Below are 18,039 nucleotides of genomic sequence, written 5' to 3'. Positions count from 1 at the left end.
CAGACAGCAGCAGTCCTATACTATGAAAATCAAGGAAGCCATAGAATATTTGAGAGTGATTTTATTTTCAAGAAAAGATAATGGAGGATTTCTTTGTAAAGTGTTTTCCTCTACTTACATTGTCTAACTATTTCTTACAGCAGGCATGCCTTACTTGTGCAATAACAAAAAACAGCAACAATCACTTTAAATTTCATAAAGAGTACATTGGCATATATATTCACCCTGTATTAAGTCACAGACACTGCTTCATTATTTATATGTTCTTAACTGAGCACAGATTAATAGAATAGTGTAAAAAGGACACACATTCGGCATCCACTGTAAAATAAAATGATTTAAGGGCAACATCATCTCCACTGTTGATAACTGGAAGCATTCTTTCTTAAGCAAGAAAGAATCTTACAGCTGTAAGATTGCCAGCATGACACAAAGCCTCCTAGACACAGCGCCCAGGCAGGAGCACCTGGAAAGTGCAAAGAGAACAGCCAGTGTGCTCTGCGATCCTCTCCTTTGTCTGCAGAAACCTACTAGATCTTGATGCTGCAGTGACTCAGTTTCTGCAAGTCATGTAGGCAGAAAAGAAAGACATTTTTTTAATGGTCAATTTGACAACACATTTAAAAATCAAAGAAGCTAACATAGAAAGTTTACTGAGGACAGCCATGGTAAGCAAGTCACACTATCACCATGCCACCTTTCCGTGACTCTTTCATATTGACAAAAAAGAAAAGGCTTAGAAAACAAGGTCTTTTGAAGGATAATCATTTTATACGCCATTATGCCAAATCAAATAGCTGCTTCATATCTATATTACTAAATGATTTATAATGTCTGGTCTGCTACTTGTGCTTCTTAATCATATCACACAAATGTAAGGCCATTAAATTGTTATACAAATCAAAACTATTAGTAGTTTCTTTATTTTGTTGTTTTGATTTAAATTTGGATGGTCATGGGGACCAAAGCTAGGGCCTCCTCATACAAGCTTAGCTAGTGCTCTTGCACCTAGGGCTTTATAAATGCTTAGCATGTTCCCACAAACCTAGACTCTCATACATGTTAAGCATATGCTTACAAACATACTATCATACATGCTTAGCATATGCTCTACTTCAAGCTATTCTCTTAGCTCCTCTTTCTTCCATTTTTTCTGAGGGAGTGATGTTTTCCTGTGGCAATAAGTTTCTATGGCTTCCTTCCACCTCTGGGAGCAACCGGAGAAAAGAGAAATGAAATAAAAAAAAACTCTACCAGAACAGTTGGAGTGGCTCACAATTTTAATCTCAACACTCTAGAGGTAGAAACAGACAGGCTTTGAGACTAGGTCAAGGTTTGGCTACATAATTAGACCATCTTAAATAAAGAGACTATAAATAAAACCTTCTAGTAGTTCTTCTGTGGTGGGACTCCACAGTGATGCCTAGAATAGATGGCTCTTTGCTTAGCCTAAATTATCAATGGCTTCCGGAGTAAAGTGAGGATTATGGAAAAATGGGGGAATAGGGAGGTTTGAGACAGAAAGAGTCCTTAAGGGAGAACCAGAATCCATAAAAAGGTGTGGTCAGTGAGAAATCCTCAGAGACTCTTTTGTCTGCCAGAGTTTCTGTTTTTCAAAAGTGGTCCATTCCTCAAACCCTCGGCAATGTGTGCTACACAGATTCTCTGATGAACTCAAGGAAATTAATAGATGAGGTAAATGTTGACCCTGACTAGCACAGGGAAAAAGAAAAGACCTGTAGGCCATGAGAGGTGAATAAGTATAGCTTTGGAAGAGGAGACAATGAGTCACAAATGATCCTAGGACAGAAAGAGAGACACAACATATTCAAGTAAATCTTGGGAGGGAAGTCAATGGAGAGTCCATGACATGGGTGTGCTTTGATTATCAAGCCACTTTTACATCAATTTCTAGAGAAGAATAACTTTAACTGACATGTAGGATACAATGTCAAACATATCAAAATATCTGAGAAGTTTGTAATAGAAACAGTGTTCTTAATAGAAAGTCTAGGGAAACATTTGAAAACTATAAATAGATTTTTACAGAACATGCAAGTGCCACAGGTATTTAAATAGAGATACTTAATAAGAGAATCATAAATATTTTTCTACTGAATTTGTAATATAGTTTACTAAATGGAAGTACGATTTTGTCAACAGCTTTCCTAACTAGATTTAGAATTGCCACCCAATTTATCTTTGATCATAATGAATGTATTCTGAGGGGAGCCGAAAACCTTCCGTGCCTGTTTTAGGCTTACCTTCACATGGTGGATCAGACGTTCAACTTCATTCACTTTATAGGTCTCCAATCCAAGCTCCTTGGCCAACCGTAGGATACGATTCTGGGTTGGTCCAACATAAGACCCTCCAAGGTCCACATATTTAACATTTTTATTCTGTTGTTTCATGAGAAAAAACAAAGATGACTGTTTGAAATAACATTTCTAAAATAAACATTTCTGAAACAAGCAATTAACATCGAAGAGGTTATAGATCCGTTTGAGCTGCATCTGTGGAAAACTGAGTTCTGTTCTCAACTCTTCTTTTCCTGAATTACATGACTTAATTATTAAATCAATCTTTAATTTAAAAGGAAATTGACCACTGAAAAGGCAAGGCACGTCAGAACCCATCACTCACAATACAGCCCAATATCTCTGACTACACCTCAGTCAAACTGGAAACTTATGAGTCAGTGACATGAGTAGTGGCATGACTTGTCTGTGTTGATTTCATCATTTGCTGTCTAGTCCCTGCTCCCCCAAAGGAGTTGTTTGTCACAATAAAAAGAATATTATTCTCTATGGACAAATAAAACATACTATAGATACACACAATGGAACACTATCCACATTTTACAAAGAGGAAAATTCTGTCATTTAGCACAACAAACATGCATATGCTGAACATTATGCTAAGTGAAATAAATCAGAGAAAGGGAAGTGCCATATAATCTTACTTATATGTGGAATCTAAAAAGGGTTAAACTCCTAAAAGTAAAGAATACTATGGTGTGTACTAGAGGTTTCAAGGGTGTGAATGTTAGGGACAGAGGGAATGAGGAGTGACTGGCCAAAGCATACAAGCTTCAGCTAGATAGGAGGAGTAAGTTTTGAGCTGTAATGTATATATTCAAAAAACCTAAGAGTAGATTTCAAGTATGTTGTCACAAAAAATGTCGAGTGTGTGAGATAACAGTTAATAAGCTTGATTTAATCACCCACATTGTATATGTATCATGTTGTACTCCATAAATGTAGCATAATTATGATTTGATGTTTAAAAACAAAATAAATTAAAATAGATAAATGAATAAGTAACTGAAATGAGACTCCCCATGCATCCCTGAATTTAGTTTGTATAAACAGAGAGAAGGAAGAAAGAGTTGAAAGACAAATAAATTCAGAGAAGATTGGGCAACTCATGTGCTTAGCATGTGCAAGTTCCTGGACGGAAGATTCTTAGCACTCATGATGATGATGATGGTAAAGAAAAAGAGAGGCATAAGGAAAATTTTGGAGTCATGTTACCCCCTCTTATAAAGTCAGTAACAAAGACTTTCAGGGAATACAAAAGTCTAAAAACACAATTCAGGGGTGGGCAGTGGTGGTACAAACCTTTAATTCCAGCACTTGGGAGGCAAGGGAAGGGAGATCTCAGTGAATTAGATGCTAGCCTAGTCTACAAAGCGAGTTTCAGAACAGCCTGGACTATTACACAGAGAAACCCTGTCTCAAAAACCAAAAAGAAGGAAAGAAAAAGAAAACCCACAACTCATGCTTCAGACCATGTTTCTCATTCCAATCCTTAGTGTCTTACCCTAATTGTGTAAGTCCTGCCTCCCACACGATCCCGTGCTTCCAGAACCACCACACTGAGGCCAGAGTCATGCAGAAGTTTGGCTGCTGCCATACCTGGGGAAATGTATAAGAAAACATTATGAAGAAATCTGCTACAAGAATGCAGACATATGCCACATGCTACTGGCCAACAAGAACAGTCACAATCACACAAGCTCTACGACACAACTTAAGGCATAGATGGAATTCTCTGTAGTGGCCTCCAGTCTCCATCTATGAAACCACATGATACTTTTAGAAAGAATAAAATATGCTTCGTTAGCAGTGACTATCTGAATAAACATTCCATGACACTATGCCATTAATATTCCTATTTTAACAACTAAATTACAAGTCAGACAACCTAATGCAGGAGCACAGTCAAGAACATTCATATGCTGGAACCAAAAAGGTCCAATGCTAGCCACATACTCCATTTTCAGTTTGAGTCTGAGAAGCAACAATGTGGGAGAGAACAAGCCTTCAGCAGTCATGAGTGGGCCTAGGCTTTACTGGGAAATTGGACTTTTGAAAGTTCACAAAATATTTCAAAGCTAAGGTCATAAAAACTGACCCTATATACATCTTAATTTCAGATATGCCTGATCACTGCTCAGATACACCTGCTCAGATATGCTTGATCAGGCCTGATCAAGGATGAAATGGCTCCATCCATGTACTTTAATTGTTCATTTAGTCAAAATTATTTCTTGAGTGCCCGTGCATCCCAGACATAGCTTGGAAATCCCTGCACTCATTTTTGTGTGTGAGGTGACTTTTGAAAGGAACATTTTTCTCTCATCTTGAAAATAGATTTTTTTTCTCACATAATATATCCTGATATGTTTTCATCTCACTCTACCCCTCCCAGCTCCTCTCCAGTCACCCTCCTGCCTGAATCCACCCCTATTCTGTCTCTCAGTAGAAAACAAACAAGGTCCCATGTCTTTAAAACCACTCGGGCTAGAGCTGTGATTCAAAAGTAGGTCATTTGCTTAGTATCTGGGAAACCCAAGGTTTCTCTCCATAGCACTGCCAAATATAAAAGTATGAAATACAAGCACTCCCAGAATACAGCAAGAGCTGACCCCAAGAACAGATGCTCTTACAGTAAATTGAATTTACTTCTTGCTTCACAAAACCAAACAAAATCAAAGAAATGCCAAAATGCTACTGTACCTTACAGATACATGAAACAGTTCCTCTTTCATAAACAATGACTACATGATGTTAGGCCCCACTACCACAGCACACCTAATGCTCCCTACCAGTAAACTATGGTCATGTGTCCTTGTATCAATTCATGCTGGGAGTGTAGTTTAGTATTGACGTACTTTCCTAGCTCATGTGAAACACTAGGTTCCATCTCCAGTTACATTAAAAAGAAAAAAAAAAGGAGACTTATAGTACATTGTTTTAATAAATTCATTCCAACAGGCTAGTGGGCTAAAGTTCTTTGATAGCCTCTTTGTTGTTGTTTTTGTATTTTTTTTTCGAGACAGGGTTTCTCTGTGTATCAGTCCTTGCTGTCCTGGAACTAGCTCTTGTAGACCAGGCTGGCCTTGAACTCACTGAGATCTGCCTGCCTCTGCCTCCCGAGTGCTGGGACTAAAGGTGTACACCACCACATGGCTTGCTAGCCTCTTTTTCTGCCTGGGCCTACATTGAAAGTAAGTGAAAAAGCAGTTCCTTTCCAGCATCTGTGTCTGACTCAAGGTCAGTCTCATCTCTGGTGACATCTCTCAATGTGCACTACAGTGAGAATCCCCATTTCTAAGAATCTTTTTCACTTTATCAAGACCAACGTGTTTTCAAGACACACTTGACTGTTGTGGGCTGGTAAGAATCCATTGGACATAATCTGAGTCTGAGTGCAGAAGCATAATGAGCCAAAGGGTGATTTTCACAAAGGAAACCCATTTTCCAGAGGGATTGGATCAACATTTCATTGTTTGATGTGATGTCTCTTTCCATCCCTTTCCCCAGAGGCAGGCTCAATGCTTCAGGTTGGTGGCAGAGCAAGCTCCCAGAGTCCACACTGCGAGCACTCACACTTGTAGCACAGAAGCATCTCAGGACTCAGTTTTAGGAATGCAGGGCTTGAAGTTTTAACTCCAGTTTCTCAATTTCACCCCCATAACAGGAAAAACTATAACCATTTTTTACTAAAATTCAAAATTGCAGACAATCTGAGGACCTTTTTCTTATCAATCATCACTCCAAGATAGCAAACACACAGCCATAACAGCAGCAGTTACCAGCAAGTTCATGTAGAGCTCAGCAGCATGCTGAGGCTTAAACAAAAGAACCAGGAAGGAAATACAGCCCAACTCCCAGACACTCGCATATGCAATTCCACAAAGGGTACCTGTTGTAATAGGAGTAGCGGGGCTGCGTCCCCAGCACCCCGGCTGCCTGCTAGCTTATGCCCGAAATAACAACACACAAACTGTATTCATTTAAACACTGCTTGGCCTATTATATCTAGCCTCTTCTTGGCTAACTCTCGCATCTGGACTAGCCCATTTCTAATAATGTTTGTAGCATCAGTCTTACCGGGAAAGATTCTAGCCTACGTCCATCCTGGGTCGGAGCTTCATCACGCGTGTCTACCCGGGAGAGGGGAGTATGGCCTCTCTACTCCAAAGAGCAGAGCTGTCCAGTCTGAGCTCACTTCCTCTTCCTCCCAGCATTCTGTTCTGTTTATTCCACCCACCTATGTTCTAACCAATAAAATGGGCCAAGGCAGTTTCTTTATTTTTTAACCAATGACCTTCCTCCATCAGGTACCCCTGTCTTTTAATGAATACAGCTGCTCAATAGTATCTGACGAGAAGCATACAGTTATTAAAACAAACCATGAAATCGAGCTTGCTCTACTTTTTTTACATTATAATTATGCACAAAAATGACAAAAACATTATTAAGCAATATGTAAGTATGTTTTTTTGAAATCCCCTTTTTAAAATTTATGTTCAGGATGCTTGAGGGAACATTTGAAACATCTGTTAGGCATCAGCTGACAAAAAGGGAAAATTAAAAATGCAAAAATTGATTTAACTGGAACAAATGAGGATGGCTTAGGGCATCATTGAATTTAGCAGTCAGAGTCCAGTCAGGATGTGATTAAGATGGTGAAGAAGGGGTACCTGTCAAGGGATGCCACAGTGATGACAGATAAAGAGACATGGAATTGACTACTTAAACAATAGGCAAATGCTAACTCTCCCGAGCTTCCTGGCTCAAAATGTATTATTCTCCTGGGTTTCATTGTGTTTTGGATTTGGAAGCTTTAAAACACTTGTCACTGAAGCAAAATATGAGAAATAGTACATTCTTTGAGGAGGCCGGAAATGTCTATGTTCAGTAATTCCTGTTTTAAAACCTTTGTAAATTATGAGCAATTTTGATCCCCAAAACACTAGACAAGATAGTTGTCCCTGACTAAACATGAAGCAGTTTCTGAATATAATATAATAATACTTTTAAGGGATTCATACTATCAGCTACCACCTAAAATATGGAGCACTTACTTTTGTGTTCAATGCTTTCCACAAAGCCTACTTTGTCTTCAACACAAGGGGGAGAACTATTTTTATTCTCAATTTCAACAACCAGATAGGTTACATAATTAGTAAATGGTAGAACCAGAGTTGAACTCAAACCTCACCTCTTAGCCACCATTCTTGGTCAAAAAAAAGGAAGATTAAAAATATAATAACATGATATAGCAATCCTTAGAAATATAATAACATGATATAGCAATCCTTAGAAATTATCTGAAAGCATTCTGCTCTCTGTCTAAATATTAGGAACCAGCACACAATCAGTTTTCCTTTTGAACAGATGTTTGGCTTCTGAAACGGATTCCAAAGCAAGCTTATCATCACTGTGCACTCCTGCAGGGTTAATGAAATTTGACTTTAATGTGCAGGGTCGATTGATATTTCACAAAATAGTTATTTGGTTCTTTCAGAAATAGTTTATATAGGCCCTTAAGACACAAATAATAGAAATACACATATAATGCTATGAAATTGCAGAAAGATTGCATTTTGCCAGGCCTGGTGGCAAGCCTGCAATCTCAGTGATCTGAATACTGAGGCAGACAGTTCACAAGTTCAAGTCCAGCCTCACAGTGAGACCATGTCTGAAATTATTTTAAAGACCTACAAATTAGTGTCATGCAGCATCATTAGCATTTGTGTTTCCAATTTGGAACTGTAGAAAACGGCTTGAATTAGACTCTGGGGGAGACTGCAAAAGTGTGAGACTCATGAAATCAGAGTCCACATCTACCTCGCTCTCTGTTTTGCCAATGTGTTTCATGTCCTTCAGATTAATCTGGGCTAGTTAACAAGCTTTTACACTTTAAAATAGGAAATTAATTGTCTTGGAAGGAATATAAAACATCTGCACTTTATTACTACATAAAGGCTTTTGCAGTCTAAAGTTACACACACACACACACACACACACACAGAGAGAGAGAGAGAGAGAGAGAGAGAGAGAGAGAGAGAGAGAGAGAGAGAGAGAAACAATCTTGGTAACAAAAATTGACAATAAAAATTCACAGTACTTCTAAATTCCTCTAACCTTGTAACCCTGACAAATGATATAGGCATTCTTTTAGGACTTATAAAAACAATATTATGTAAATAGCCCTCATCACCTCTGTCACTTCTGACAAAGCAGTGTGGTTTGTCTGTGGCAGTTCAAAGCAGTGTTTTTCTGAGTAGCCTTGGCTGTCCTAGAATTGGCTCTGAAGACCAGGCTGGCCTCAAACTCTGCCTCCTGAGAGTTGGGATTAAAGGCATGTGCCACCACTCCCTGGGCAAAGCAATGGTTTTATGAGGAAATTCTAGAAACAACCAAGCAAATTTCTGATCAAAGAACTCCAGTTCTTTGATCTCTTCAAAGAATATGTTTCTTTAGTTATTTAACACAAATATACCCAAAAAAGGCCTGGAGTAAGAAGAAAAACATCCTCTGTTAGAAGTCCAGTTTCTTCGGGGAAAGAGGCATGAGTAGGAAGAAGGGAGATGATAAAAAGCTACTATGGTGCTCGCTTCAGCGGCACTTATACTAAAATTGGAACGATACAGAGAAGATTAGCATGGCCCCTGCACAAGGATGAAATGCAAATTCTTGAAGCGTTCCATATTTTTTAAAATAAATAAATAAATAAAAAGCCACTATGTAGGTGAGGCCACGGCTAAAAGAGCTAACAGGTGCAGCAGTGCTGAGAGCCAGCTTTGCTACTCCAGGGAGGTAGGCAAATGGAAAGTGAAGCACACAGAGACCCAGGAGTGCTCAGTTAGCAAGTGGCACAGACAGTGTTCCAATCTCAGCACACTGACTCTAAATGTGGATTCCATATGACATACTGAAACATGAAGGGGCTATTTAACAGTGAAGCACAGTGAACCACCCCTTGGATATCTCCCATCATCTGAGTGCCACTTATTCTTTGCCTTTGTGCAAATAACTGGAAAGTAAAGTATATGTTCCTGGCAGGTAAAGTTCTAAAAGGTCTTCTGTTATGAAGCAAATGACATCCACAAAGACACAAATGGCTTGATTGACAGAGTGGAAACTGGATGGCATTCCCTTTTCCTGTGTCGCCAGGATACCGTACATGGAGCTCAGAAAGCTCATTTCCGGGATGGTAAGATGGTAATTATCTACGTTTTCTCTCTTTCTGTGCCAGGATACAGTTGGTGTTTAAATGTGTTTGTTGAATGGTTGTATTTAATATCCTTAAACAAGGACGACTTTTAATAGAAATGATTTTTGATACAGAAATAAATAGATATAGTAATATCAAAACCTTTTCATGTTGTCTAAGAAACTAAAATATTTAGGTATGTTGAAACTGATTTCTTTTTGTCACATCACGTATGGTAAGATACCCCTGGATTTTGCAAAAGAAAAAGAAATGGCCAAATGATAATACCAAGCTCATAATTGTATGGTACTGTAGTTTCCAACATGCCCACACAGTCAACCTTCAATAAGGTCAGCATTGTTGTGTCCATTTCTCAGATTAGGAAATAGAGACTTGCCCAGAGTTTCACACCTAGTGAAGGCAGAACTGGGCCTAAACTATTTCTCTGTTTTTAGGTCCTATGGGTTCGCCATTAACAATAGTCCTTCCCATAACAAAAGCTTTTCACTGCTGAATTCTTGAAGCAGGCAGAATTTGAATTAAAATCAGAATGTTTCCTTTATTGACTTTCTTGGAAAGAATATGTTGATAACAATCATCTAGAGTCTGCCAGTATCCAAAGCTCTGGGACATGCTCATTGGGGAGAGATCCAAATATATTTGGAGCAAGAAGTACACATTGAGAAGAGCTCTGAGGAAATAATTCCTTGTATTTTATTCAGAATGACTCTTGCCTGGCAAGATACCCATAACAATTTGGGGCAAAATTAAAACAACATAGACCATGCATATACACATATGCTTGTCACTGAGAAACACTCTAGAATGATGTTATTTACATGTTCTCTACCCCCCTAACACAGATAAAAAGACAGATTCCAAATCTTCTTTGAAGAGTAGTAACCTTTGCCCTGTTTTCTCCAAGACATTCAAAATACATAACACAAAAACAAAGAGCAGTGGCTTGTGTGATACAGGAGACCTTCACTGATGCCTTAGGCCAAGGAGTGATTTATGTTCTTCAAAAGGCTACAAAACATCAAGCTTCCATAAGTTGCCATAGAAACCTTTTCCAGATGCAGCTGCTTTGAGACACTCAAATGAGATTGTCTGCAAAGGCCTTTCAGAATATACCTAAAACCATAAAAATTGTTTCTGCATCACATTTTACATGCAAATGATGGCACTTTTAGGAAATGTCAGCCATCATAATGAGTCTTCTTTCGTAAAGAAGCCTTTTTCTTTCCCCTTTGTTGTTGGAAAGCAGCTGAGCATCTTTTGTGCCTCACAAATGCACCAGACAAAATGTATTGCTGGTTTACCTCCTCACTATCTTCCAGGAATAAAGGAAGCACATCCAAAACTACTTGAGATTCTCTTTCTCAAGTATATGTGAATTATTTATCTTTAAAACCAGTCAGTAGCTTTTAATTAACCTGCTTCAAATCTTCCTCAGAAGCAGATTAAGATGTGTAGAAATAGATACACCTTTCTGGAAAACAACTGTGAGCTCTTTTCTTTGTTTGCTTGGTTTGGTTTTTACTATGAGTGTGATAGCACACACAATCCTAACACTCAAGATACTGAGGCAAGAGGATCTTGAGTTTGAGCACTACAAGACCCAATATCACACACACACACACACACACACACACACACACACACACACACACACACACAAAAGAATCACTGGGTCTTTTTGTTTAATGTATTATTGTGGTGCTTGGAATGGTGGTGTTGAGGATGGTACCAAAAGCCTCATGCGTCTGACTTCATCCCTAGCCTTCAAACTGTCTTAAGCATAAAAGAAGTTTCCTTGATGATGGCTTGAGGAGAAAAGTTTTGTGGATCCAGTACTGGATTACCAATACAACTTTTAGAATTGCAAGCACCTTTAATGCAAACTATAATACTGGGGAGCTGTAAGACTCCTTGATACTCACTTTCAGACTCAGGGCATTTCTCAAATAAGTGTTTGTCACAAATGGTACGAAGGGGGTGACGGATCTACTTTCCCCCTTCATCAGACATGAGCTAACAGATTAAGACTTCTAGGAAATAATTAAACACAAGCATGGCCAGGGAAAAGAAATCTGAGTGTGGCATAAGGACTGAATGGAGGAAGTAAGGTTACTCTTGGCTTATATGCCCCCCTCTACTTCTGGGGCCTAGAACTGTTTCCTTTGCCTGTGGATTAAGCCTAAGAGGACTGACTGGAAATGAAGGCAAACCTTACTGCTCTTCTGCGCTACAAGCTCTTGGCTCAATGGGCTGCTTTCTGGTTGTGTAACCATGGACAAATGCTCACTTCTTGGAGCCTCTCTTCACTTTCTTACAGAATAATGTGATTAGATGGGGCTCCTTCCAGTCAGTGACTAAATGAAATGGGACAGCATGGGAATCACACAAGACAGCACATTACACAAATGCTATCTCCATGACCCCAAAGCATCTACTTTACAAAATCTGAAATGGAGGTGACATCTGCAGATGTGAATATAACATGTACAGTATACATGGTGTTCTGGAGGAAGGGAATGGACAATTTAAACAGTTTTGTTTAGGTAGACATGTATCAAAATAGTTAAGGGCAAAATGTCATTTCTGTGATTTATTTTGAAATGCTTCTATAGGGAAAAGGGGTTGATAGATGGACAGATGAATGGAAAAACAAAATGGATACAATACATAATGCAAATGTAGCAAAAAATCATTACAGAATATAGTTCATTAGGCATGAACATTTGCTATATAATTCTCTAAAATTTTTCATAGTAAGGAAATTCTGGGGAAAAGTTAAATTAGGTTTTATTCAGCGGCACTTGTCAGAGACTTAACATATCATGCAACTCCACTAGGATACATATTGGCTATTTATATGTTTTTAATATAATATCTCTTTATAACATGGGGAAACAGAGAATATAAGTACTTTTGTAAGAGCAGAAAATTCTTATTACATATCCTGGAAAACATACTAAAGTAATTGGTCCATTTGGATCATGTGGTTAAAATTGGCCATGCATTTGCCATAAAAGCTTCCTGTCAAGACAAGTATCTCCTTCCTTGATTGGTGGTGTATTTCAGTGAGACATCACTTGCCTGGACTTGGGGGATTCTGGGTTCCATCACTAGCATCGCAGTGACAATGTAAACACTCTTGACACCATTGTCCTTCATCTAGATGCTGAGGAGGAGTTCATGTCTAACCCATGTCTTGCCTCTTGAAAATGACAAATCTCAACAGCAGAAGCACAAGCACAGAGAAAAGGGTGACTACAAGGTACAGCCATATGGAAAATGATATTGCTTCATTCAGTGATCAACCACATAATGTGATGGTGGGTCCCTAAGACCGGATTACCTAGTAATTCTTTCACTACCTGAGATCGTGTTGAGGAGAAGTTTGTGTCACAATGCCCAAAATACTAAACAGAAATAACTTAGGCAGGAAAAATATTTGCTTTGGCTCATGGTTTTAGAGGGGACTGTTAATGGGCCCTGTGTTATTGAGTAAAACATCATAAAAATGAAAGTATGTGGCAGAAAAGAGATGTTCACTTCATGGCTGACTAGACAGAAAGGAGACTGGCCATGCTGTTAGCTTCTGTTGTTTTTGCCTTTTATTTAGTCTTTGGCACCCATGGGATAGTGCTATGCGAACTGAGAGTGGGTCTTTCTCCTCTCAGTGAACCTTCTCTGGAAATAGGCTTATAGACACACCCAATTTAGGTAATTCTAAATGCAGTCAAATTAACAACAAAGATTATACATCACAAGTACACTTTAATGTTATCACTGTTGTCATAAGTGACACAATCTTTATTCCTCTTCCTTTCCCCCCCTCAGACAATGTTATTCACATTGTATTCCTGTGATCTTGCTTATTTTCATAATCTGTTTCCAAGACCATGAAACTGATTTAAAATGGACTCATTTCAACCTCAAGATAAAAGAATGATGTCATGAAGGGTTCACCACCTCAAGTCTAGGGCAGATGGTCCAGCACAGGATCCTGGGAAAATGCTGATCTTTGTTCATAGCCATAACCTAATCTCCATACAAGTATTCATCAAGTCCTCAAAGAAATGGAAGATGGTAATTAAGCTATTAATCTTTCTCTTTCCAGATCAAAAAAAAACCCTACTTTCTTTCTCACCAGTACTCATTTTTTGGGCACTGGAGATGAGAGAGAGCTTCTGAGCCTGAGTTTAGGAACACAGTGATGAAATTGCCAAAGTATATACATCTTAGAGTCTGTTCCAATATTTATCTAATGTATGTTTATATTTGGAACTAGAAGCACACTTGGTACAATTGGGTTACAGAAAAAATGAGAAATGAGAACATAACAATGAAAAATAGTGTGTCCTCTGAAGAAAGGAACAAGAATTCCTCTTCTTATTTCCCATCCTTGTGATGCAACCAAAGCCGGCCAGAGTTAGCAGAGAGTCCATCTCCTCTGAGTTTCTTTGGTACAGCAGTGTTAGGAAACTGATGAGTACATACAGCCTTATCATTACAGTAAGTTAACTTCATTGATAACTGTACTTATTTGGGAATGTCACAAAGATGCAAGTCCTAATTAGGCAGGCTAGGCTGGCATTTCTTATGTTTTCAGGAATATTGAGGTGTTAAGGGATGGTGAGCAAAGGACATTTCTAGCATATTTCTATTGCAGAAAGTTCAGATGGCTTGGAGAATGGAGCATTGTCCTAAACAGTGCAGATGTTAGATAAGAAACCAGCTGAGACTCATAGTAACAAAGCTTAGGAACAGCACTGCATTCCTGATAAATAGCATAAGAAAACGAGAGGGCTTGACCCTTCAACACAGAACAGGCCAGCAAATAGTAATGAGGGGAAGAGAACCATCTGGCACCTAGAAAAGGACTAGAACTTTCTTAAAATAAACATTTTCAAATATGCTATGGCCAAGGTTAAATACATTCTATGCTTGCTACAAATTCTGTAGCATTTGTAGAATGTCTTGAGTCTGCATCACCCACTAAACTCTACTGAAGCTAAATAATTCTCAAAAATATTTATGTAAGTGTTTAACTTACCCCAAAGCACTCTTGTGTCAGAACCTCACCTCCCCACAAGCTCAGAACCAAGAAGCTTCATCTGACCAGCTCCAATACTTTGGCTCTCGGGGGAATGAAAGCCTGTCCAGAATTTAAACTTGACTGGAAATAGACCATTAAGAAACATGCATGGGAAAGTCTGACATTTGAGGCTTTAACAATCATTTTCAGACAGAAATCAAAAAAGAATCTATTCTAGCATTAAAACACTGGGTTCCGGTAACCACAGATCAAGCAGTTTCTTCTTTTCAAAATTACATTTTTCATTCATCCATTTATGTAGAATAGTTGTGGGTGTGAGATTGCCATAACACATGCGGGGGTGTCAGAGAACAATATGCAAAAGGTGGTTCTATACTTCTCAACCATGGTGGCAAGTGCCTCTGCCCACTGAGCCATGTTATTGACTCAGGTTCTTCTTTGTTTGGTTAAAAAGATTATATATATGTGTGTGTGTGTGTGTGTGTGTGTGTGTGTGTGTGTGTGTGCGTGTGTGTGTGTAAATTGGACATAGAGATAGAGATATAGTGTGTGTGTAACTTCTAGGAATCTGTCCTCACCTTCCATTATGTTATTTTGTAAGGATCGAAATCTTGTCTTTTGGGTTTGGCTGGAAGTACCTTTACTTGCTCAATCATTTCACTGGACTTCTCATTTTTAAAATTTAAATTGTCTCATATTATCACAGTATCATCAAAACAGGTAACTGTAATACTAATACTTGGGAGGCAGAGGCAGGCAGATCATGAATTGTGGCCTGGGCTGCGTAAGGAGTTGCAGGCCAGCCTCAGCTATAGAGAGAGACCCTATCTCAGAAAAACACAAAAGGAAAATGCAATAGTATATAGACATTGAACTATGTAAAATGCACAGACTCATGCTCCATGTCTAGCATGATAGTGTAGGCATGCATGCACACATGTATGCACAAAGCATATGTACATTCTACAACTATGAGCAACATACATGTCCAAGAGATAGTGTCTTCAAATGCAATTAGATCAGTGGATATAGGACCTTCACTGTCACCACCATCCACTGTCAGCACTTAGTAGAAAGCCCTGCCCTGTACTTCAGTCTTCCCCATTTTGAGCTATCTTGACATAAAATCAGAGTTGAGCAAGGCAGCAGCATAAAAATGCTTCCCAGAAGTGATTCCCTGCCTCAAGGTGGCCTCAGCCTTCTTGAGAAAGGAACGATACCTGTTGTGTTTTCTTTCCTATTCTTTAGTACTTTGCAAGTGACTTTGACATCAATGTTCTGATCTCCTAAGAAACCAATTGTCTGGCCTTGCCTTAAAGTTATAGAATTGGAAGTTCTAGCAAGATCTGCTCCTTTGGGTTGCATTTCAAGGCAGGGCTGGAACAGCACAAAGGTCCCAGGAGTGGTTGCCCAGCGCAGATAAAGTGTCAAAGATGCAGCAGTTAACCATGTAGATGATCTGCAGCAAGATGAGGAAGGTGAGTCCTAAACAAGAGCGCTCGGAAAAAATAGCCAGGCACTGGAGAGACAGTCACAAAATGGGATAGACTTGGCCTCCTGAATGCTGCTTTGGAATTCCTCCATGCTATCATCTGGGCATCATCTTATTATTGGAAATGTGGCTTCACCAGAGGAAATGATTTCCCTGGGTCCTTGTTAATCCCAATCAGCTCACTCCATGACTTCAAAGATGACAGTTCTTCCCGTCTCCTCACAGAGCTCCTTGTCAAGTCATTAAAAAAATGTCTAGTTTAGGGAATATTTACAAGTTAAGGACCATTAGCTACACTGAAACCAGTAAATAATCAAATAGCATCCATTATTCTCTGATTTTCCTCATTTCTTACATAGACTCAGTCATCTACCCAGGAGTTCAAATCTAAAAGTCAGGGTTTGTCATTGAGTTGGTTCCTGGTGACCCTTATCCCATTGCATCCAAAAAGTATGACCCAGCCCCTGTCAGTTTCTCTCCTCTCTTGTCTCTTCTGCAGTGTTTGAGTGAAAATCAGGCTTTCATACTTCGTAGGCAAGTGTGCTCTCTGTCGCTGTGCTGTGCTCCCTGCCATTTCTCCTACTCCTTACTCCACAGTCTGGTGACACTGAACCATGCAGTTCTTCTCACACCACACACTAGAGTTCTTGCCTCACCTCCCAAACACAGCTCATCTGTCACCTCCTCTAGTCCTAAGTTGTTTTTTTTTTCTCAGCAGCTAGTAAGGTGTCTCTGGATCCTCATGTTTGTACAGTAGTGAGTGCTTCCCCCAGAAGAAGCTAGTAAGGTGTCTCTGGATCCTCATGTTTCTACAGTAGTGAGTGCTTCCCCCAGAAGAAGAAAGAGACCAGGACCAAAAGAAGGCACAGGAATCTTTCAGGGAGATCAAAAATTTTAAACTTTTCCCTAAAATTATTTCTGGAAAAGGGCGTTTCCTGTTATTTCCCACCACCACACTGGAGATAGGTTTAAATCTTTCCCACTGGTGGTTTGATAAAAGATTTAACAGAAAGAAAGCCAAAATAAGCTGGCAATGTTTGTGAAGACAAGGCCTCAAATGGAACACAGATGACTTTACTTGTGCTTTTATTAGGTTTGACTCTTTGTTAAGAGACCAGTTTGCTTTATAAGGTAATATAAAGAGAATTTTCACTCTCAGGTGTCAGCACTAGTGTCAGAAGGGGACAAAAATGAACACTTCTACAAAGATCTAAAAGAAACCATCTATGACGGTCTGGGTAAATTACTGCCGGATGTCTGGAGCTGAGATCTAGCTTCCCATTCATGTTAAAACATCTGTTTAGCTTAAATTCAAATGACCCTAAGTGTATTCGGAAAATCTAGATGTCATTCTGAGTGGTGGTCCCAAACTCTTGCCAATTCAATGGTCTTAATTATGTTTAGGTGATTTTGCATTGCTTCCAAAAGGAAATTTTAGTATATATATTGGATTTTCAAGACAGTGTTTCTCCGTAGCTTTTGGTTCCTGTCCTGGAACTATGATGTGGGAATGATTTCTTATTAATAAAGAAACTGCCTAGGCCCATTTCATGGGCCAACCCTTAGGTAGGTGGAGAAAACAGAACAGTATGCTGGGAGAAAGAAGCTGAGTCAGAGAGTCGCCATGGTTCTCCCACGCCAGACAGACGCAGGTTAAGATCATTCCTGGTAAGCCAGCTTGTGTGCTACAAGATTAATAGAAATGGGTTAGATTAATATGTAAGAGCTAGCCAATAAGAGGCTGGAACAAATGGGTCAGGCAGTGATTAAAAGAATACAGTTACCGTGTAATTATTTCAGGTCATAAGCTAAGCTAGCCATGTGGGCGGCCGGGTGCAGGGGACGCAGCCCCGCCGCTCTTATTTCAACAGAGTGGCACCCGACGTGATGGACTAAATCCACTTAAAAACCTGAGAAGGCTTAAAAATAAGGGAGAGAGAGTTTAATACAGATTTTTGCTGTTTGT

At 39.2% G+C, this 18,039-nt stretch overlaps 1 protein-coding gene and 1 non-coding gene across 2 annotated transcripts in view; one reads left to right on the top strand and one right to left on the bottom strand.

Moving 5' to 3' along the window:
- Positions 1 to 2,264: 2,264 nt before the first annotated feature.
- Positions 2,265 to 18,039, bottom strand: part of Maob (monoamine oxidase B) — a gene marked incomplete at its 3' end in the record, with an annotated part of 61,944 nt that continues 46,169 nt past the window's right edge. The window contains exons 2-3 of the mRNA XM_005358953.3: positions 3,826 to 3,920; positions 2,265 to 2,402 (exon numbers count right to left, since the gene is read on the bottom strand). Coding sequence (XP_005359010.1) covers positions 2,265 to 2,402; positions 3,826 to 3,920 — 233 coding nt within the window. The remainder of the gene's footprint in view (positions 2,403 to 3,825; positions 3,921 to 18,039) is intronic.
- On the top strand, positions 8,907 to 9,013 carry LOC113457462. Its single transcript, XR_003378026.1, has one exon. It is a non-coding gene; the product is annotated as a U6 spliceosomal RNA (small nuclear RNA).

Source organism: Microtus ochrogaster, chromosome X (genome assembly GCF_000317375.1).
Source record: "Microtus ochrogaster isolate Prairie Vole_2 chromosome X, MicOch1.0, whole genome shotgun sequence".
NCBI classification, from domain to species: domain Eukaryota; kingdom Metazoa; phylum Chordata; class Mammalia; order Rodentia; family Cricetidae; genus Microtus; species Microtus ochrogaster.
Note: the sequence above shows the minus strand (reverse complement) of the source record. Positions and strands in the feature narration are given on the sequence as shown.